Source organism: Barbus barbus, assembly GCF_936440315.1.
Source record: "Barbus barbus genome assembly, chromosome: 47".
NCBI classification, from domain to species: domain Eukaryota; kingdom Metazoa; phylum Chordata; class Actinopteri; order Cypriniformes; family Cyprinidae; genus Barbus; species Barbus barbus.
The window spans coordinates 17,291,854-17,315,597 of NC_136725.1; the positions used below are offsets into that span (position 1 = coordinate 17,291,854).

General features: G+C 39.8%; 1 protein-coding gene across 2 annotated transcripts in view; it reads left to right on the forward strand.

The window, feature by feature from the left end:
* The window catches only part of LOC306866126 (RNA-binding protein Musashi homolog 2-like), a 154,465-nt gene that overhangs the window by 124,549 nt on the left and 6,172 nt on the right, over nucleotides 1-23,744 (forward strand). For both annotated transcript variants that reach the window (XM_079411153.1, XM_079411152.1), the window contains exons 9-12: nucleotides 4,534-4,648; nucleotides 7,561-7,635; nucleotides 13,372-13,434; nucleotides 23,173-23,352. In XM_079411153.1, coding sequence (XP_079267279.1) covers nucleotides 4,534-4,648; nucleotides 7,561-7,635; nucleotides 13,372-13,434; nucleotides 23,173-23,352 — 433 coding nt within the window. The remainder of the gene's footprint in view (nucleotides 1-4,533; nucleotides 4,649-7,560; nucleotides 7,636-13,371; nucleotides 13,435-23,172; nucleotides 23,353-23,744) is intronic.

Below are 23,744 nucleotides of genomic sequence, written 5' to 3' on the forward strand. Positions count from 1 at the left end.
GAAATTGTGTGTGTGCATGTGTGTGTGAAAACATTTTGATCAGTCAACAAGAGTCAGAAACTTTCCCCTCTTGAATCATGACTGATGGGGCTAAAAAGAGAGAGAGGGGGAGAGAGAGAGAGAGGTAACTGGCACACGTTGAGTTCATTAAATCAGGATTATCACCCCACTGGCCACCCAGTATTGGGCAGAACCAGCAGATGGGCCACCAATGTTGGCTTTCAGCTTGCAAATAAATGTTTTTCCTTGAAATTAGATGGAAAATACCTAGCCTTGGCCTCATACAGGCCACCCGTATGACTCGATATGCAACATCTGATGTGCGTTCCATAGTCACTGGATTTGTCAGGTTCAAATTTCAAAGAGATTGTGTAAATATCCAGTATTTTTATATACTTTATAAAGAGTTTTACTTTTTCCCACATTAAATATCGCATAAAATGTTGATGGCCATAATATTGCAGATAGTCCTTGCTATGTGAAGCCATTTGAGAACTTTTGTAAACAATTTAATGATTTATTATTATATAAATGATCTATTATCAAACTCAAAATGAAATATTAAATATGAATAAATTAAGCTCTAAAATAAATGAAACTATAAATATTAAATGTTTAACTCATAAAGACGTTTACAAAAGTATGGTATAAAATATTTCTACCTTAAGTCAGTGCTGTTTGTCCAGAAAATGTGTATCAATTTCCACAAATATATAAAAAAGCAGCACAACTGCCTTTTGAACATTGATAATAATAAATATTTCTTGAAGCAAATCAGCACATTAGAATGATTTCTGAAGGATCATATGACACCGAAGACTGGAGTAATGACCGTTAAAAATGTTTCTTTGCCATCACAGAATAAGTTTCATAGTACATCATCACAGTATTACTGTTTTTACTATATTTTTGACCAAATAAATGCTGAGCATAAGCATGAAAAAATCTTATTGACCCCAAACGTTTGAAAAGTAGTGCATAATTAAATAGTAATTTTTTTTTTTTTTTTATAGAATAGTTTGTACAAATATATGCCTGACTGAGCAGCAGCATGAGTTGATGGGAGGATGTTTTGCATGTAGAGAAACGGCCCCTGGCTCTGTGCCGCCCCTGCTGGGCTCTCTTCTGTGGTTGACAGGAGTGTTGTGGTGGAAAGGATCGGTTTGGCTGGGGTCTCCTCGGAGGATCTCTCTCACACTGATACTCATCCCTGCACGCTCTCCATGCGTATACCCTGGGCTCACGGGACGGCTGTGGGGTAGCACAGAATATCAAACCCCTCAAGATCTTCTTCCGTCACAGACAGGTTGTTCCTGAGCCCAGAGACAGATCCGTGAGCGCAGAGCCATGCGATCGATTTTTCTCTGATAGTCCATCATGTGGTTCTATTGTTCAGAGGGCAGCACGACCTCTCATTTCTGTCCTGAGTGTCTCTCCTGCAGTCCGTTCACTGTGACTGTATAAGAACACCCTTAATCTAAGGTAAATAAGTCTAATGGTAGAATAGGCTGTTTGTTTATTGGAAATGACGAGTCCTGATTGCTGTTGATTATAAGTGTGTGCCGAGTTAATTTTGCCTGCAGCTTTAAATGTGCAAGCTCTTTAAAGCAGGACTCATTCTGATTGGCTGTCAATGCTTTAGTAGTTCATCAGCTGGAGAATAATTTGTTCTGAAAGTTATTCCAGTGATATCCGTATTCTCATAAAATTAGAGTGAATATTAAAACTTCTTAGTTATCATCCCTTTGCGTGAGTGGGCCATTAGGGGCGGGTAAATCTGAAATCTGATTTTGCAATAATAGACCGCCACACATTAAACTGGTAAACTTACTAAAAAAGGTACTCTTTGGTTTCAGTGGATCAGCAGAACCAGTAGTGTCTGTAAATGGACTCGTACTGGTTTAAGGGAAGTGCTTGTAGATTTTATTATCCAATGTGTAGTTTTTGATTTTTTTTATAGTGGAAAATGAGGCGCGAGTTTTATCTGACTTGTCTATTTTGTTCAAGCAGCTGCTGACCAATTATAGCACAGAGAGGAGGCGATTTGAGTTCTTTGAGGACAAATGCTTTCTTTTTCCTCACTCTGTTCTTTTCACAAATGTATTTTGAAATATTCTGTATGAATTTGTGATTCTGAGGCATTGTGTGTCTGATTCTTGATTCTTGACAGGTGGATTCATTTTGTTTTGTTTTTGTAGTGATAATATTAATTCAAAACCAGAAATTCAACCGTTTTAGAGGGCTAAATCATTGACTGAAATGGTGAAATTTAATTAGTGCTTCTCTAGTGGTGCGTTTTGAGCTACAAGAATTAAATATAGACCTTGAGTGCTTCACCCTCAATTACAGCCACCATTTCAATGTTTATAATTCAGCAACAAACTGGAGTAGAAACAATAATAAAATTAAAAAGTTGTGAAATTGTGAAATTGAAATGTTTTTATACAGTTTTTATTTGAGTGTTGATAGTAAAATAATTGAAAATTTATTAATTTATTAATAAAAAAAAAAAAAATAATCAGTTTGGTTCATCACTTTTTTTTTTTTTAGCACCCACACTGAATACATCCCAAACCATGTTGAAAATGAATTGAGATCCTGAACAGTTTGGATGATTATTTTGAATTGTCATCTTTCTTTCCCTTTCTTTCTCAAACTTTCTTTAAGTTTGAGAAACCCTTTTGAGACAGCAGCAGTGTGTCTGTGTGTGAGCAGATAATGGCCCATGATGTTTATCTCCTAGATGATGTCTGGCTAGATGAGTGTTTGCCGTCCAGAATTAGACCTGTTGAAATGGACCCAAAACACCCGTCTACGAGCACATCAGTACATCTCTCAGCTTTTGAATTAAAGGAGTTCGTCTGAAAATGTGCATTCTGTGCTTGATAAATGGATTATTTAAATTACATGGAAAAGAGCAGCATGAACCATTAATATCTCCTTTTGTGTTCGTTATTTGTTAAACATGTCAATCATAACACCTTTTAACACCTCCTTCTGTAGTAATTATAATACATTTACATGTTATAATATCTCCCACACTGCATCCTCAGGGCTCAGAGTGTGAACCAAATCTTTTTAGATTTCATTAATTTAGAATGAATATTAAATATCCATCACCAGCCAAATCCAGAAATATCTCATGTATTCAGAGCAGCGCTGATGGCACAGCAAGTTGAACTTCAGCAGAACCGTGTGTGTGTGTGTGTGAGTGTGTGTGTGTGTGTCTCCAGCTGTGCCGAGCAGCATCTGCGTGAGTCTCGGTGGGAGATGATCTGCCTTGTGTGTGTGTGTGTGTGTGTTGAGAAGGGCCGAGCAGCACACACACACAAAGACTCACACACAGATGGACGGGCCCTGGGCAGGCAGACGAGTCGATCAACGCAGAGGACAGATTCAGCCAAGTGCAAATGCATCGTGCTCTTACCGTAGAGGCGCTGTCAGCGCGCACACACTCACACTCCTGTAAGCATGCAGATGTGCTTGGTAAATAGGATCCTCTGCCTGCTAGGCCTGTCAGGAGGAAAGTCTTTCCTCGTCTGACCCGGTTATGCTCATATCACCAGAGAGAGCGAACGTCTGTGTGTTTGTTTGGGTTTGATGTTTTCTGCTTGTGTGTTTGTTTATTTCTCCTCTTTGCTAGAGACATGTTGTCTTCCCTCTCGTAGCTCTCTGGAGGAATATTCCTCTGTCTCTCAGGCAGGGACTGCTGTCTGCTGTCCGCTCATGTGCTCAGCTCTTGAGGTTAAAATGTCAATCAGAGCGGGAACGTGAGGATGAGGGGAGGGGTGCGGATGAGATCACAGGGTGGAATCAGAAAAACAGAGACTTTGTTTATTTTTGCATTAGATTAGTTGTCTAAAAATGCTTTGGATACACAAACGTATCGCTGTTTGTTATGCCAATAATGTGCACAAAACTCAAACTGACAGAGCTTGAGATATGACTCAAGCTCTGTTCATATATTTCACATATTTGGGCATCATATTTACGGTCCAGTGACTCCTCCAAACAATGGCTGGGCGAAGTTCAGGATACCTGTCAAGAACATGAACAAGAAAAGCCATATTTCATCCAAAAACCAAAAGAAAAAAATTATGCATTTTATTTAGCATATACAAAATGAAGCTATATTGCTGCCTTGTTTGAAATCTTATGTTGGCCTAGGCAATCATAGAGTGAAGTGTGACAAGGTCAGTGGGAAAAAAAGCATTGATAAAAGAGAGTTCAATCTACTCAAACTTGGACTCTTAGGGGCCTATGGTTTCAGCGTTTCTCAAGCTGTTAAAAGTATTAGGAATTAAATTTGTTAGACATGTTTTTTTAATTAATTTTATCAAACCATTAAAATGGAATACAGAAAAATGAAAATGGAACACACAGGATTTGGGAAACAAAGTCTAGGGCTCTAGACTTTGCATGGGCTATTTACATTTATCACATTGCAAATTTAGTGAAATGCTAAAACCAACAACAATTTTATCACTTAGCTCTTCTCTTTCTGTCTGCTTCCATGTGTCTGTCTGTTCACAGGTAGAATGTAAGAAGGCCCAACCAAAGGAGGTGATGTTTCCTCCAGGCACGAGGGGGAGGGCGAGAAGTCTTCCGTACACCATGGATGCCTTCATGCTGGGCATGGGCATGTTGAGTGAGTCTCACATGAACACACACACACACACACTGATGCAAGATGATGACTTGTGATTGGCTGCTAGACCAGAGACAGGTCTGTCTGTGAGCGTGTCTGGTCAGCTCAGCTCAGCTACTGTGGGATCCTTCAGACCTGACGAGCAGCTAAACGTCTGTATTAATGGCTCAAATGAAGAGGAAAATTAGACTAATGTTCAGTGCAGCCATCTGCCTGGCCTCTGCCCTCGCTAATGACAATGCCACTAAATGAGAAGAACTCATCAGCTACAGGAGACAAACCTGCTGCCAAGATCAGTGCTGATAATCATTCATAACACTTACAGATATATAACAATATTAATATTGATTTTATAATATATAGATTTCAGATAACTTTAATATTAATACAAAATTTGTAACTCTAAGGATTAAGATTTTTCTCTTTCTACATGTTTGCTATGTCACACCATAGGACACAGTCCAATTTTTATTTGTCAACTACCCATATATAAAAGATCAACATTTAGTATTTAAAATATTATTAAATTACATAATATAATTTAATTTTTATTTTTAATATGTAAACTGAAATAAGGAGAAACACACATTCCTTATCTTATACTCAACTTTTAACAAGGCGTGAACTTTCTAGAAGTTCTCATGGATTACTGCTGTGGAGGAGGGTGAAGAGAGGAGGAATGGGAGAGAGAGAGAGAACGAGAGCATGAAGCACTCATGTGAAAATATTAACTCTGGTCTTATCTAAATGAAACTGGAGTGAACAGGACGACCAGACAGAACTTAGTACAATTTGCATATGAAAAAAAAAAGCTGCAGATCAGGGCTCATTATTTAAGGAACGGTAAGTTTCTTATACGCCAAATCTCATTAAAGCTGCTGCATTCACGCTTTTGTTTACCGCAGCTAATCGTGTCATTTATCTTTATAGTCGGGCGCTGCGTGTATGTTTGCTGAGATAAATACACATTTGAGCTTCTGCCTGCTTCAGCTGCCGCAGATGTATAATTGATTTTAAAGTGAATCTGAGCTGTTGAGCCATAAAATAGGTATATTAGCCTGAACATTAATAATGCAAATCAGTGCCTGATATAGCAGCTGCCAGGAGAGGGACCCTGCCTTTTTACCTACAATGCACTGAGATACGGACAGGTTAGCTCAGCTCATCTCCTGCCTTTCATCCGGTTTCATTTTTTTCCTCTTCTAGTTTTCATTTTGTCTCCTCTGTTCTCGTCCTTTGTCTCATCTAATCACTTTTACTAGAGACTCATCTAATTTTTCTCATGTCTTCTCTTATATTCTCATAATTTCTCATCAGTAAGCTATTTTGTTTCTTTCTTATTGTTTCTCTATTTTTTTCTTGGCTTGCCTCTTTTCTTCTGGTCTTGGTCTTGTCTCTTCTCATCTTTTCAATTCAAGTCTCATCCTTTCTCTTTCGGTCTTTACAATCTGTTTTCTTCTGTTCTCTTCTCAACTTGTTTCATTTCTTCTCTTCTTGTCTCAACTTTGTTCTAATATTTTCTCTTCCTGCCTATTCTCATTTCTTCTCTTTTGTTTTCTTGTCTTATCTCTTAAATAAGTTCTCATTTAGCCTTTTTATCTTTTCCCTTCAGTTCTTGTCACATCTTATCTCGTTCTGCTTTTTCTTTCTCGTCTCATTTCTTCTGCTTTATTTTGTTCTCATCTCTTCATCTTCTTTTTGTTCTCATTTTTCTCTTTATTCCATCTTGCCTCATCTCATTTTTTTCTCATTTAATCTCATCTTTTTTTCTGGTCTTGTCATCTATTCTCTCATCTTGTCTCATATCTTTTCTGTTCTCTTTTCATCTCTCATCTTTTGTCTTTTGGTCTCTTCAAATCTTTTCTTGTCTATTTTTGTTTGTCTCATCATACCTCATTTTGTCTCTTCTCAACTGATTTCTTCACATGATTCTCATCTCAGTTTTCTCTTCTCTTTAAGAATACAACATCTTTTTTTAGGCACACCACATAACAAACACACATACTAAAGCATACTAAAGAGATGTTGTGGTGAGCTCCTGGAGTCGTGTATTTCCTGAGTGTGTGAGCACATCCTCCCTGGAAGAACCCTTTTTTTAGCTGTGTATTCTGTGAGAGCTGTCAAAAGTGTTTTCATTGCCGTCAACTGATATTGAGTGACTCGTGACATGTTTGGGAAATCATAATGCACATATGCCAGCGAAGGTGTATTTGGAGTGATTTCTGAAATCTGTGAGTCGTGATTTATTACAGAGCAGTGGTGACTGTCGTTTCACATTCTTGTTTTGGGAAAAACATGACATTAATACAGCATGTAAATTTCAAAGAGAAAACGTGTGAAAATAAGGCCAAGAATAGCACACATCAGAATCAGTCTCTCTCTCTCTCTTTTTCTCGGCAGAGCAGCATCAGAGAAAAACAGATGACAGTGAAATTTCCTGAAGTTGCCACTTCATTTAAAGTGCTCATGTGCTTGAAAACATACTGTTTTGATATTCATCCTCCCTTTCAAGTGCTGCTGCTCTTGTGACAGCGTTACATACAGTATACACAGCCTCATCCAGACATGTCTAATTACTAGTTCCTGAATGACCAAGGTTGAAGGGTTAAGGGAAAAGGGAAAGGGAAGTGTATGAATTTGTGCTCTGCATTTAACCCATCCAAGTTTACACAGAAGTGAACATACACCCGGAGCAGTGGGCAGCCAGTGGGCAGTTGGGGGTTTGGTGCCTTGCTCAATGGTCTCACCTCAGTCGTGGTATTGAGGGTGGAGAGAGTGTTGGTTATTCACTCCCCCCACCTACAATCCCTGCCGGACCTGAGACTCAAACCCATGACCTTCGGGTTACAAGTCCGACTCGCTATCCATTAAGCTGCGACTGATGTTGTTTCTGTCTATATGTGTGTTTGTAGGTTATCCAAACATTGTGGCAACGTACGGTCGTGGATACACAGGATTTTCTCCTAGCTACAGTTACCAGTTTCCAGGTGGGTCTGTCTGTCTGTCTATCTATCTGTCTGTCTTTCTGTCTGTCTCATTATGAAACTGCAAACTGTCATGAAATTCAGCATCATTTCGGGAGCTTGTTACATGCACACGTGTGAAGCGAGTGTATGGCAATGTGAGTGAATGGTGTGTGTGTGTGTGTGTTTGTTAGAGGCGTGAAGGTGAGCACATTTCTCTGCTGCTGGTGGCAGATATTAGTGTTGATATGAGTGTCCTGTGGATGGCCACCTGCCTGTGATATCATGAGCAGAGCTAATGGGTTTTTCTTTAGTGGGTGTGATGGATGTTTTGATGGACGCTGGTCTTTCCCCAACATGTTGTAGTGTGCATTTGTAGTTTCAGTGTAGTTTTTCAAACATTTTTTCTCTGTTTTAATTAAAGAAAAAAATAATTAGCTATTTTTGTCTGTTTTTGTAACAACACACATTAAAATTACTGAGACATGTATGGGTTTTCTCTTGTTCACAGAGCTTAGTAGTTCTTCTAACATTTCTATTCAGAATAGTCATGTTATATTTGACAGGGTTGACTCATAAAAAGAAATACACACACACACACAAGAACACACAAACTGACTGTCCCATTCACATAAACTCACACATTCTCTGTGTGCTCTGATCTGTGGTGAGCCTCAAATTCCTCATTCCAAATTCCTCATTTTTATGTGACGGCACCTGACACCGATATACCATAAAATCAAACTACAGCAACATCTGTCTCTCTCTTGCTGTTTCTTTAGTACTGAAACTAGAAATGAACCCTGAAACAGGACAGCAGTGTAAAATGCTTGCACACACACACACACACAACTTAAAGCCAGTAATTCTCTCTCACACAAGTCTGAATTCGTGTGAGCTCATGAATGAGCCACTGACAAACCCAGTGATCTCTCCGTCTCGGTTGTCATTATGGAAATCAGCCATCTGTAAGGAGACTTTGGGAGAGCCGTTGTGCACCTATTCTTTTTTTGATGCTGTCTTTGAATCATCTCGACTGCGCGTTGAATTTTGAATCTAGGGTTTGTGTTCCTTGCTTTCCCATACTAATGCACATCTTTTGGCTATTTTTGTTGTTGTTTTGCAGTAGTTTTAAAATGCTTCCTGATTTTGCATGGCATGTAAAAAGAAAGAGAATGAAGTAAAGATATAGTGTAGTACTATACCAAAATGTAATTCATACGCTGTGTGTGTGTGTGTATATATTCTAGGGAATTGTGTGCTTCTAATTTTATAGCAACAGTTTGGACAGGAGCCTTTTCTATTCTAACATGACAGTGCCTCTGTGTATAAGACACGGTTCTAAAAGACATGATTGATTCAGTCAGTGTGGAAGAACTTGACTGGTCTGCAGAAAACCAAGTCCTGATCCCAGCTGAACACCTCTGGTGTGACTTTATATGCAGACCTTGAGCCAAAAACTCATCACCAAACACCAATGACTTGTACATAAGGGTACTGTCATTTTAGACACGTCCAAAACTGTTGCAACAGAGATGGAAATACATTTTGTTTCCACAGTTTTGTTAGTTCTTTTTTCTGTTCTAAAGAAGGGGGTGTCCCAACACCTTTGTCCTTATAGCGTCTATACAAGTCATTGGTGTTTGGTGATGAGTTCTAGGCTCTAGCGTTTGCAGGTGACTTTTTTGCTGAGTTCTTTTACACGTTCTCATCATAAATTTCATCATAAAAGCTCTTCAGATCTTCTCAAGTAACCCACAGATTTTTATACCAAGCTATGCTGCAGTAGTCAATGTATTTCCTAGCTGTCTGGAGTTGTTTTTTTTTAAATGCCTAAAGATGTTTCTTAAGTGTTTGCTGAAAGCCATTAAAATGCAAAACAAATTAGAAGTGTTTACTTGGGTAATAATGAGGTGGCCTTGCTAATTGATACTAAGTGCTTCTAGCTAACAAGACAGGCTGCTCGTTTAAAGGGTGGAGTCCTTCCTGCTAACACCCAGAGCTCCTCGAGTCCACAGTGGATCAACACTGACACCTGTTACCAAGAAACCCTAGAATATTTCATAGAATTTTTTTGTCATTTCACATAAATGTTTTTTCATGGAAAGTAGTCTTAGCTATACTTTACACATTTAAAATATTTGCCTAAGGTCGGCAGAAATCATCATCCTGGAAATATTTCCATTAGAAACAGGCCAAGCGCTTCGGCTCTTTTGTGCCTGGGCAGGGAATGATTTATTTTCGACAACAAAGTTCGGCCTGCTTGATCGCGTTCCGGCACAAAGGCCTGTTGAAAGATGCGGAGAGATGGTTTTGTTTTATGATTAGATGAGCGATAGGAAATGCGTGTCACCTCCGTGACATCTGCTTCAGAGCGGTGCAACTATACTTCTCTCCATTACACACACACTTACACACATGATTCATGGCCCATATGTTTCCAAAACAGAAAGATCGGTGAGATGAGATCATACTCTTGTTGGAGTTGCGCAGTCACGGCTGTCCTCCTGCCCATAAAATCGTCTCTCATTATGGTGTGGGGCGAAAATCATGGCTGGCTGGTGACTTTTGAAGGTTTTGTGATGTCCAGGGATCTTTCTGGAGATTTGTACTCCCTCCTTCATCGTTAAGTTTAATGGTGTATGAAAGGGCTAAAAAAAGATTGAGCCCTTTAATCTGCCTGGCAAAATGACTTTTTGTCCCCTAATCAAACGTCAGAAGACTCTCACAATGGGAATCCAGCACAGTTAATGGTTTCATTTTGGCCAAAACCTCTCTTGTATGAAAACTGATCTTAGTTTAGACACCTGTGCACAAAAACCCTTTCATTATGGCTCTTCTGAGCCTTTATACTGTCGTGTAGGAAGCAAAGAAGTGTTTATATGTATGCGTGTTGTGTTCTTCATATAGACGCCACCTGTGCCAAAGGCTCCTGAGATTCCACCTTTGATATCGCATGAAAAGCTTTCGCAAAACTACAAACAGCGCATCATTTTTTTCATATGGACAGAAACAATGGGTCACTCACTGCACAGATGAAAAGAGAGCCAAGGCTGCTGCCTTTCCCAGCTCTTATTATGGCAGCTTTCATTGTTTTTATTTTCCTTTCAAAGTGGGCAATGAAGGAAAGATGAAGGCACAGATTTAGTCATTTCACAGCTCCGTGTTGCTTGATAGGACACGAACCGTGCGTGTGTGGGCTCACATCAGATGTATTTATAGCCTAATTTCAGGACATGTGGCTCTTTTCAGCAGCTGTTTCCTAAAGAAGGGTAGCTCTAACATAGTCAGACCGAAAGAACATTTTCTTTCTGTGTAGCATCCGTTACACTGCTTAATTGTAAGAAATAGATTTGTTATTTTTTCTGTAAGAACAGTCTGTGTTCTGTGTGAAACTGTCATCCGCAGCAGTCAGTGTTCTTCAGGTCTCGTGTAGGATTCAAAATTCCTTCTTTCTCTTCTTCTTCCTCCTGTCAATGTCCCTCTACCCTCGTGTGGTAGACCCCTTCTGCGCTTCCTCAGGGTCCATTTGTGCGGTATTTACGGTGCCCAGGGGGCTCTGGAGGAAGCAATGTGTCCTTGTGCCCTCTCAGCAGGGTTTTTCTCTCCCATCAGCCCATTCGCTGGAGCAGATTCAAATAACGCCATAAAACTGAATGCTAAATGTTGGCGTTATCTCGTCTGTAATGAAAAGCCCATGAAATTGATTTAATGCTGCAGCGCCTCTCTCAAGCAGCCTCTCACGGCGGAAACACAAAACAATGAGCCTGCGAGATCTAATAATTAACCCACCTAATCCGGCAAACTTAATCTCTCGCAAGAACTTTGTTCTAGCGTTAACTTTGACGAAGGGAGAGAGGCCACTGGGGGACAGAAGATGCTGTGCAGAGAAAGAGACGAGGGGGAGAAAGCAGCACAAATTACTTGTGACACTTTGGTGAAGGACACTTGTGGTCGGCAACAGCGAGCAGAGTGAAAGAGAGGCAGGGACGCGTGACCTCCATTAGCATTAGCATACTGATTTGTGTTTTGTGAAGAGATTTAATGAGCTGAGGAAAGAAACAGGAAATGACATGTGTAATTTAAACCACAGAGGTTTGGTATTATCTATAACCATCCTTAATCTGGAACGGTTTTATTTTTGCTACTTCTATGGCTTTTTTTTTTCTTTCTTTTCCATATGTATCCATGTGACAGTTTTCCTTTTGATTTGATTTTTTTAATTTGATTTTCGTTTATTTGTCACTTTTTATTGAGGTTAGGCATATGTCAACTATTTTTTATTTTTTATTGACTGGCCAAATGGCAAATTTTCTCTTACTTTTATAAATTTTTATAAAAGTTATTTTTCCATTTTTTTTGTTTTGTTTTCAGTAGCCATATGACCACTTTTCTCCTAATTTTAATCTTTGTTTTTATGTAATTTGTTATTTTTAAAAATGTTTAATGTCATTTTTTTCATATCTTTTATTTTTGATAGTTAATTTTTATTTCATTTTCCTTTTATTCTTCACTTTTATTGAGTGGCCATATGGCAGACATTTTTTTTTTCACCTCATCACCCCAATCTAACCTACAAACATTGAGTTACCAGTCTTAAATCTTTACCTACTAAGCCAATTTACCTTCTGAGTTGTGGGTTACAGTCTGGTGTAATGGCATGCTGTAGATGGGCGTTAGACCCCCTTGTAAGTCTTTACTGCTCTGATGAGCAGCTGTCAGACGCAGATACATGCCTTCGTTAAAGTGCCAGGACTATAATTACATTTGTTATGAAATAATAGAGCCGTAGATACTCTGGCCTGGTGGGTTTTTAGTTGGCTTCTACAATCATGATGATTATGTTTGATTACATTGTTTGAACAATGAACTCGTGAGTGTTGTTAAATATGTAGATTCTTCAGCGGTCTCTGTTTACCACAAACAAATTGCATGCTGTGAAACACAATGCCATTCAACAGAGTTTGCCTGGTTGTTCAGTATTTAGTAGAAATCCGCAACGGCTGATTAATTTTTTCTCATAAACTTCCAAGAAGCACATTAAGATGAGCTGTATGGACACACACCCACACACACACAGTCATTATTACCTGCCATTATGGACCTTAAAGAGAACCGCATGTCCTCTGATGCTTCTCAGTGAGATAATAGGCACTCAGTTGCAAGCAATTAATCCCACAATCCTCTGCTCTCAGCTCTGCTCTGTCCGCTCACGCTCCATGTCCACTATACAAATGATCACACTGATGGATTGACCTCTGATGCATCTAAGTCAACTTTACTAACACTTGAGGGAAGACAGCCGCTGTGTTAAATCCTCTAGTGGTGTTTGGGCAAACAAGTACATTTGTCCTCCCAGTAGAGTAATCGTTTTTATAAATACCCATAATTCTGTGTTATTGTGAAAGCCGTCTAAAGTGAGTGCAAATTAACTTTAATATGTTGCATTTTTCTGAACTGGTGTGTGAAAGAAAAAGCTGATGGTCCCTCCATGAGCAACGTGTTCCTGTGCTGTCTGTAATTAAAATGTTGCCAGGAAAGAGAGCGAGAGAGAGGTTGTAGATCAGTCCTGCTAGCACCACTTTAAACGAGTAACTATATTTGAGTTCTTATGATTTATACGTAATTATTTGAACGATGATGTAGCATCTCTCCTGTGTGTGTTGCATTAGTGTGAATAGAGATGTTCTGCTGCGTTCATGTGGCTGTAAATTTGATTTAGATGAAGAGCACTAGTAAATCATTTTCTTCTCTCGTCAGGTTTCCCAGCGACGGCGTACGGACCCGTGGCGGCAGCAGCAGTGGCGGCAGCACGAGGCTCAGGTAGGGCGACCCAGGGAAGAAGCGGCTACATGGCGTACCCACAGAACGCAGGGCCAGGTAAACACTCTTTACCGCCTGTGTTCTGAGTGGCCACTGTTCCTGCCCCGCCGAAAAACACACACACACACACACACTCACCTTCACTAGTGTCCTGTTTCACATTATTCACTCATCATGTGCCCTAATCTGTCATTTCATCGCTTCCATTGCATCCTTGTTGAACAAGTTAAATCTCTCTGTTATGACTAGCTACAGACTGTTCTCTGCTTAGCAACCTTCCCAGGTTAATGCCAATCAGTAAAGGGCACTCACGAGACCAGATCCAATCTTGAACCTGAACTTTACTGTGGCCTGGGAAGTGTTTGTTTTAGTGCCATGCCCTCTGATGTGAATGACTCTGTAGCGCTATATACAGGAGTATATTCATCTCAGGTGATCTAGAATCCTTACCACTCTCTGTCAAGAGTTTGAATTGATACAGGTTTAAGAGTAATCAAGCATATAGTCAACATGTAGAGATGCACAATGTTCAGAATTTAATTGAATATGGCTTTTTCAATTGAGCTAGCAGACAGGGTGCAGAATTCAGAGAGATTCAAATAACTAATTTTAACTAGAAAAGCTTCAAATGCTGGCTTAACAAAGCCTTGTTTGAAAGTTTTGTCAAATGTTTAAAAAGCTCCATGTTTTAGGATGAATTGATAACTAGAAATGTGAAATGTCCGCTATAGAAATTTCTATTTGGTTTATATATTTCATCATATTTTAATTTGAATTTCTTTGCAATTTGAATCCTTTTTTACCGTCATTACATTTCAACTTTCTGTGGCTCATTGCCAATTCAGTTTAATTCAAATTCACACTCATTAACGGAAAGGGAGTAAATCCTGAATTTGTCCCAGCCCTGTTTTCAAGATAAGTGTGTTGCTGTGACTTCCACATGAAAAGCATTATGGGAAGTGTCCATAGTTTAAATAGTTAAAGCTGCTTCTGAAACGTGCCACAGCGTGGTTGGTATAAACACAAGTATTGATGATGAGCTCCGGTGGCCATAATGCGCCACAGACGTGCAGTGTAAATAAAGGGTTATCCAAGCTTTAATGCCAAGGAAAGTCCCTTATACAAGCATTGTGCCGTCAACGCTTGTGTAAGCGGCCACATGAGGTGTTTCTCTTTTCTTTTTTTTTTTGAGGTTGTAGTACATTAAATAATGATTATGTGACTTTTACGTTTGCCAGGTGACCTGTAAATGTAAAAAAGTCATTTCCATTGCAGTTTCTCGAAATATTCCTTTTTACGAATTACCTGAAAGACCACCTCTTGCGATCACAAAACCTTTTTTGTGATATATGGGAGTTTTTGCAAAACTGACGTATTTCCATCGGGCACATTTTTAATTCGCAATTGCAATTTATGCAATTTATAAAGACGCACATAGTATGTAATGATACGCTATGTAAATTGTCGGATAATCATTGGATGCACTTCTAAAGGTCAGATATGGTCAAAGCTGAATTTGTTGAATTTAAACATCACATTAAAACGCTTAAACTGCTTGCAACACTGTGCCAGGGTACCGCTGCAGCTACGCTCAATAGAGTTCAGAGCACTGGAGAATGTTAAATTAAGTCATGTCTCAACAGCAATGGTGCTCCAACAATAACATGAGAACTTTATACTACAGCTTACAGACTAAACATCTCAAAGACTTGATAACACACTGTAGTTGTTCCCTTTCAGTTGGAGTTTATTGGCCTAGTACGACTGCACTTAAGAGGAAATTGTCTTGGTGAATTGCTTTCACGAACGCACTCAAGCCCTCATCTAAATTCTGCAGTGCCCTTTTTACTGCCGTTTCCTGTTAAAGTGAGAGTTTCAGTGATTCAGGTGGAGGTCCGTCTCCCTGGACCTGACAGAGCGAAGGGAGAGACTGTTGGCTCTACTGGGGCCTCCTTCACGGGAGCCTCACAGCCTTCTGGAGGCACATCTCCCTGGTGCACTGCTGTGGCGGCATGTGTCTCCAACTGATGTGCCTCGTCCTTCCCTGCTTTGCTGAGACATCTCCCTCTGGATCTCTCTGTCCCTTTCAGAGCAAGCAGTGGTCTCTCAAAGGAGGATCACGGGATGCTTGTTTTTCCAGAGGTTGCCATATGCGAATCGATCTATTCTTGATCATTAAAGCAGAAAGGACTACGGTGTGTGTGTCTCTCTCTTTTAGTTCACCTCATCATGTGCAGCTTTTCTTTTCTCACTTTTCCATCCCCCCATATTCTATTTCCATCTCTCCTCCTGTCTTCATTTCCTCTTTCCCCAGTGAGTTGGTAGTTGTCGCAAGACACTAACAGATCAGTGGATGAGAAGTGATGAGTTTGCTCAGCAGATGGAGTGCATTGGAGGCAGTTTCCTGTGCCCTGGTGAATTGTGGGAGTGTGCAGTGTTGAGCTATGTTCTTTTGAATAAGCAGTCCTGTGTCAGTGCTTTTTTCAATGACCAGCAGTTGCTGCATTTAACCCCAGTGTCCTACCAAATCTGCTGGTCTTCATTTTTTTTCCACAGAACTGTTGGTACTTTGAAACAAAACGCAGCATGGGTTTGGGTCCGTTCGTGTTAATTAACACAAGCATGGTAGTACTACAAGGTTGTATTTGAGGAAGCAGATGAGATGTTGTGTTACGTTCTGCTCTGCTACAGTGGGCCGCCTGCCTGCTTGCCCGGGCATGAAGATGCTCCTGTTTGGCAAAATACCTCACATTATCTGAGATCATTATCCATTTCATCCCAACAAGCTCTGTGAGCCTTGAAAAGCATCTCTGTGGAGGGCTGTTTTGGCTTGTGTATATGAGGTGAGATTAAACTACAGGCCCAGGTTCCCACTGCATTAGCTCTTGCTGGACTGCATGTGATGTAAATCCCCTGGAAAATTGAATAAAAAATGCACCTGAAGATACAGCAGCAAGGCCCCCCTTCAACAGTCCCAGAATGGGTTGCTCTGCTGAGATCTGCAAAGCTGAAGTCACTGTTTCACGTTAAAGATCGAGTCTGTTCATATGGTTTGTATGAAGGAATCATTGGCACACTGATGCCCATTTAAAAACTCTAGACTATGAATTTATTAATAATTTTAAATAAAAATATATTTAAAAGTCTAATTGTATAATGTTTTTGTTTAATGTAAGAATTTTTTTTTAATTATTTTAAGAATATTTTTACATGCATTTAAATGTAATAAATATAAATTTAAAAAATCTTTATTAGTATATTGTACTCTGTCTGTGTAGTATATTTATTTTTCAAAATTATGTAACATTCTAAAACATAATCCGATGAAGCTGATCTCTAGATAACTCTCAACTTTCAGTTTGCTCAGCAAGAAGACTTTAGAAACTTTGTCACTTAAAAAAAAAAACATTAGGTGCATGATGGGTGTCTTCCTGCTGTGTGCATCTACAAATCATAATGCTCGGTGTCAAAAGCTTTGTAACTGAGCCGTTGCTAATTTAGATCTACCGTCCTGGATTTGTGAGGTTACTTTGTCATTCAACCGGAGAAAAGCTTTGAGAGAGACCTGAGAGCACGCCAGAAAATGCCCGAATAAATCATGTGTTAAAATTCATTAGCAAAGCCTTTCTGAGCACCAAAATGACAAGACATTAAATATGTATTATTTTTTAAATGTCGCCACTTATGGAAAAGGGGTTCTAGTGATGTTAATTAGCCAGCCGTTCGGGCAAAAAAGACTGTTTTAAATGGAAAGTGAAAGCTAAATCCAAGCACGGGTGTTTTTTCCCCCTTTCTAAATTGACTTGAGGTGGAAATGAAGAGGCTAATTACAGCTGCTCTGAAATTCAAAGCTAATTTGGCGGGCCAATATGACGGACTAACTGACAACCACCATGAAGTGGCTTGTTGGAATGGCCACCAGGGATTTGAGTGGGTGTTCTTTTTGTGTGTGTGTGTGTGTGTGTGTGTGTGTATATGTGTTAAGCCGGGCTCACACTGTGCGATTTTTAAAAGTCTTTTGCGATTGTTGCTTGTCACACTGTACGAACATGATCCCCATGTCAGACTGTAGGATCTCAGTTGTCTTAATGTCAGACTGTACGACAGTCAAGACGCGATAAAAACGGACGTACTCAAGAAGACTTTTCCGGAGTTTTACGTCATCAATACGTGACCCGCGTTCTCTCGCTATAATGGTAGCTAGCAAACAACAGCAACGTGTAGCGTTAGTTTTATTAATTACATGCCTTGATGTTAAAAAAAAAAAAAAAAAACGAAAAAGACGACGTGTGTGGAGCAAGTCATGGCTGGGCAAAAGAGGACTTTATGGACTTCCAGTTCTACAGAGCGAACTTGAGGTAATTTTGTTATTCGAGTTTAAACATCCTGCCCCTTAATAAATAAACTTTAAGTAAACTTTACTTTGTACATATATTGTTTTTACAAATAATGAATGGTTTGAAGTTGTCGCGCTAATTGCGTCATCAAGTTCAGTGCTCCTATTGGTTCTTGGTTTGACGGTCGTCGTAGGAGATGTCACACTGCAGGAAACTTGAGGAAAGTGTCTGAAATCTTCTGACACTGCCAGAATTTAATCGGAGGAAAAAAATGATCGCAACGGCCATTAATCGGCTGTCAGTGAACATGTCAAACCAGCGATCTAGACAACCGATTTTAGCCTAGGATTATAGGAATCTTTTAGGATTATAGGATTTTCAAAATTTGTCTCAGACGAACAAATCGTGGCCAAAATCGCAGTGTGAGCCGGGCTTTAGTGTGTGTGGATAATCACACACTTGTTCGCTGATGCACTCTTAACCAGCTCAGCCTCATAAGTGGCAGAGGAGAGAAACTGGCCTGTGTTTTATTGTGAATGTGATCGAAAGCTCTTAGACCGTTTGACGTGTGTGTGTTAGTGAGAGAGAGGCAGATTGAGGTCACTTCTGTGATCTGGTAAAGTGGAAGCAAGGGGAGCCGTTATCCACTCAGAGAGAGCCGCCCCGCTGCTGACTGCATGCAGAGATACGGAGGAAAACAAGTAGAACAGTGATGACTGGAGTTGTAACTTCATACGAGTCCTTTCTGTTATTCAGGAGAGACATGGTGAGAGTGAAAGAGAGGGGAGAGGGCTAATTATCGTCAGAAATGAGGCTCGGCGAACGATTCGCACTGCTGGGCCCGCTGATCTGGTCGCCACAGCAACACCGACCCACTCATTTGTTTTGCAGATGAGTAATTACATCCAATTAGACTACCAAGAGAGTGAAAAAAGAGAAACAAATGGAAGAAGGGGTCTTTTGTTTCGCGCTGATAGCTGGAATATTAATAATTGGGCTGAAGATACGATCGACAGTGATACTATAACTAGGAGCTGAGCTGAAGTCTTCAGCAGTTCACACCTGAGAGCCTCACCTGTACACAATCTCACACACTCACTCGCTCTCCTGTTTATAGTTGCTATGGAATCGAAGTTGTTGCTGTCAGGTGTTGAAGCCATTATGGGATTTCAATGCAAGGGCCCCATCAGGCCTCAGACTGCTGTACTGTCCGTGGAGTGCTGTTATATAGTGGTCAGGACTGATGCCCAGAATATTGCTGGTTTGATCAAGCCATTCAGTTACTTCAATAAGGTCATGGTGGCATTCTATTCATTTTGATGTCTTTAAATTCAGTATATTCATTTGTCTTTTTAAATTTCAGGTTTTAAATGTAGTATTTTTACATTTTATTAACAAATATTTATTTTATTACTTTTATTTATTTGTATTATTTAATCATTAATAATTAAGAATTTTAAAGGGTTAGTTCACCCAAAAATGAAAATTCTTCTAAAAAATTTGCTCCAAACCCATAAGACCTTCTTTCATCTTCAGAATACAAATGAATATATTTTTGATGAAATCTGAGCACTTTCTGACCCTGCATAGACAGCAACTCAACTACCATGTTTAAGGCAATAAAATAATCCATGTGACATCAGCGGTTCAACCATAATTTTATGAAGCTACGAGAATACTTTTTGTGTGAAAAGAAAACCAAAATAATTACTTTCAACAATTTCTTATCTTCCATCTCAGAATTCAATGCACATTCATGACAGCACTATTGACACATGCATGTGGTGCTCTTGATGCAGGAGCCAGTGTTCTGACGTAAACGTACGTTTTTGTTTTTTTTTTACAAGCAGAGGAAATTATCTTCAGACATGTTTACGAAGACTTCGACAGAGCGGATGACTTGCAATTTTTTGCCCAGCCTTCCTTTTTTGAATCACAATATAAAGACAATGAACTAAGAGAGATGGACGTTCTGTGTAAGAATGCCAGATCCTGCGCTAGCAGCACCACACACATGTTGTGATATTCTCGTGAACGTGCAGCGGAGACTGACACAGAAGAGAAGAAATTGTTGAATAAAGTCATAACTTGTTTTCTTGGCACCCAAAAAGTATTATTGTAGCTTCATAAAATTATAGTTGAACCACTAATGTCACATGGACTGACTATTTTAATGATGTCCTCGCTACCTTTCTGGGCCTTGAATGTGCCAGTTGCATTACTATCTATGTAGGATCAGAAAGCGCTCAGATTTCATAAAAATTATCTTAATTTGTGTTCCGAAGATAAATGAAAGTCTTGCAGGTTTGGAACGACATTTTTTTGGTGAACTATCTCTTTAATGCTTTTATTTAGTATTTATATTTAATTATTCACATGTGTAACTTTTTTGAATTATACACCATTTTTATATTATAATTGGTGTCATCTGTTACACATTAACATTACATTTTCATCAATTAATTTTCTGCAGTAAGAAAATTTGCAATATTAACTAAAAATAGTACAATTTAGGTGGAAAATGATAGCATATATGGCAAACATTGTTGACTGGTTTAACATTTTCTTGAAAATTTCTTGCAATTTCAGCAAAACCCGTTATACGTCATGTCAATTCTGCAAGAGTCAATGCAAGAGCCCTGTTTTCATCTAAAAGTTGATCAAACAAAACTGAATCTGGTCATGTGGCGCTAAAGCTTCAAAACTGATTTGATTTAAACCCACTCTTCAATTTGTTAATTTACCTAAAGACAAGAAAGACAGGTCTTTCTCTTTTGTTTTTTTTTCTTTCTTTTTTTCCTGCTGACTTTTTAAAAGTGGAACACACAGTTGTTACACATGCAGGGGTATTGCTGTTCTCATTAACTCATATGCCCAGACTGCTGTAACACAGATTTCCAGCTTTAGCATGCTGCCAGCTGAATTATCAAGCTCTGGTGATGTGTTGGAATATTGTGTTATTGATGAAGCGCTACAGCAGATGTCCATACAACTAAAACAGCATTCGATTGGTGTTCATTAGCAGACCGTTAATTTGCACACACATTCAGACTAAACACATTTTTGCAGCAGACACCCACATTGCCACAACCCCCCGAGGAGACGCTCGCTGCCTCTCCAACATGCTGCGAGAGAACGTGTTGTTTTAGAAAGATCAGAGGAAAGCTATTATTTCTCTAACTTTGATGTCAGAGCAGCGTTGTCCGATCCCTCTCTGTTTCTCACCTTTGCTCAAGTGAAAGTAAATCATTTGTATGCTCTGAAAGGAAAACGAGCACAGGAAGATAATCAGGCAGCGGCTCACTCCCAGATGGCTGCTTCTGCTGTCTTGCCATCTAACTGAAGAGCTCTTTTCAGCCTCATTTTATTCATATCCTTTTACACTGATGGCACTATCATTAGAGGCAATCTACCTGAACAATAAAGGTAATTTTCCCTGCCTTTATTAGATAAGACCTTCCCGACTGAGCGCCTTGTGCAGCTGAGGGCTAATTGTCCATGTCAGCATAAACAAAGCAGCTGTGTACATCCGTTGTGTGTGTGAATGTCGGCTTTGTGTACTGCCTCTCCCAGTATCCTGTAATCGGCAGTATTAGGCAGATGGAACAGGAAGCCGCCATTGTGGTGTCCTGGCAATCTGCGACTCGTGGAATGCATGCGGCACGGTTTCCGTGAAGACGCCGTGGGAGGGGGCGTTGCACATTCGCTAACCCATGCCATGCTCAGCCATTTAACAAATGAAGGAGTCTGTGTTGAGGTCGACTCTTGTTTGTTGTTAAAGATCTAATTAGAGAGTGGAGAAGAGGCAGCGGAAGCTTGTCTAATTAGCGAGGAGCAGAAAACCCACTTTAAAATTCAAGGACGACTGGCGATTAGAATGCACGTCGAAAAAATGGATTACGAAAAGAAACTGTTGTCTCTGGCATTTGTTTTGCTGTTGTGGTCTCTTTTTGTAGTTGAGATCGAGCGTGAAAGTCGGTTTAGTCCTGAGTAACAGTCCAGGGCGGAGAGAGAAAGATCCTAAAGACTCTGAACAGAAATGTCCAATTTCGCTAAAGAGCCAGGAAGCCTAGCGGTGACCTGGAACAACCTCAGTGTGTCCCACACAGAACTCTGTAGGAAATGCCACAGACTTCTGCAGAATTTGATTTGTGGGTCCTCACAAACTATGTTTAAAGGAATAGTTCAGAGAAAAATGTAAATGGTTGTCGTTTAAAACTTTTATGAAAAAAGATAATGTCAAGAGTGTTTTTACCCATAGAATGAAAGTCATTGAGGTTATAAACAACATTACACCCCAATGACCATCATTGTCTGGACAAAAAAACAAACATATTTTTCAAAATTGCTTAGAAGAATTTTGGGGGGGGGGGGCATTTTTGGAATGATGTGAGGGTGAGTAAATGATGACACTTTTCTTTTTGGGATGGACTGTTCCTTTAATATGTTTACGCTTTACAGCCGTTTCAGAGAAATCAGGGTCATATTCTTACATCTGCACATGTTTATATGCATGTTTTTATACAGTGTGTGTTCACGGAATCCTACACGTGAAGCTTGAGTTCAGACAGAGATGTAATTGGAATCATTACAGGAATACATTTCCTCAATACGATTCCTCAAGTCACGTATTACAGTAAGCAGGCGGTGTTGGAGTGGTGCCATTCCTCAAGCACTTGAGCATAATTTGACAGGTAGGCGTTTTGCCCACAAACCGCGGATGGTGTGGGAAAGTTGCGAAGCTGATGACAGAGAAACTACTTAGAGCTTCAGATTACTCTTGGCAGCTGTTGAGGGCATAATCAGCGCTGTGATGTTCTGCACGGCTCCAGGACGCTCCTGCAGGTCCCAGACCCCAATGAAAAGCAAACGTGTGGCAAGAGAGGCGCAAGATGAAAAGCCTGTGTGGTGGATCCCAGCTTTCTTTGATTGGATCATCTCTCTGTTTCTGAAAGGCCAATGAAGACTTTTAATGTCCTCTGTATATCAAACCTACACGTAGGATTGAAAATACCAGCTATAAATGTCAGCATTGCTGGAACCGTCAAATGACGTCCTCTGAGGCGTTCATAATCTGCTACTGCAAAGCGTCTTTATGTCTGTTAATGATGTCTAACGTCCTTTTTGATGTTTATTTGCCAATAAACATCAATGGAGCTCTATTGAACCATATTTTATTCATCATTGTATTCGCCGTATCTAACCTGTTCACTCTTAGGTTTCTCTTTTTGTGTTAGAGTTGTGTAACTACTAACAAATTGTGTATAAGTGTGTGTACATGGGCATCATTCACCCTCATATTGTTTCCTGTCACACACATCACTGCCTCAGTCACTTCATCTTTGTCATAAACACCTTTTTTCTCAATGACGGCGTCCTACCTACTCTGTGTATTTCCCAGCATTCCCCGATTACGGCTTTTATTCTGGGCCCGGTGACCAGCGGGGCACCCCCTGCTCCTTTGCTGACTATGCCACCCTGGGGCCCCATACGGGTCAGATGCTGCAAAGTGAGCACGTCACCTCTACCTGCAACTCACCCTCCCAGCACCACCCAAGCCCGGACCACTTTAAGAGCTCAGGTGTGTATGGCATATTTTGTCCTAGACATGTTTTGCTTCTAAAACTAAGTAAACATTAACTTAACTTAATGTAACTTTTTAGTTTTAGTTACTTTTTCTTATTTGTAAGTCGCTTTGGACAAAAGCGTCTGCTAAATGACATAAGTAAGTAAAGTAAGTAAAACTGGTTCCTTCTGATGTATTGGGAAATACTTCTTCATTTTTCCTCATTCCAAATGTACATGAGTATCCCAGCATTCGGGTACACACACTGCATGCTGTTGAGTTGTTCTCCTTTTTTTCATTTTTTTTTCAAACCCTACCATGTGTATCCACTCATGTACTGCATGTTAAAGTACAACGAAATCAGTCCTACCTATATGTAAATGTATACTATACATACTATATATTTC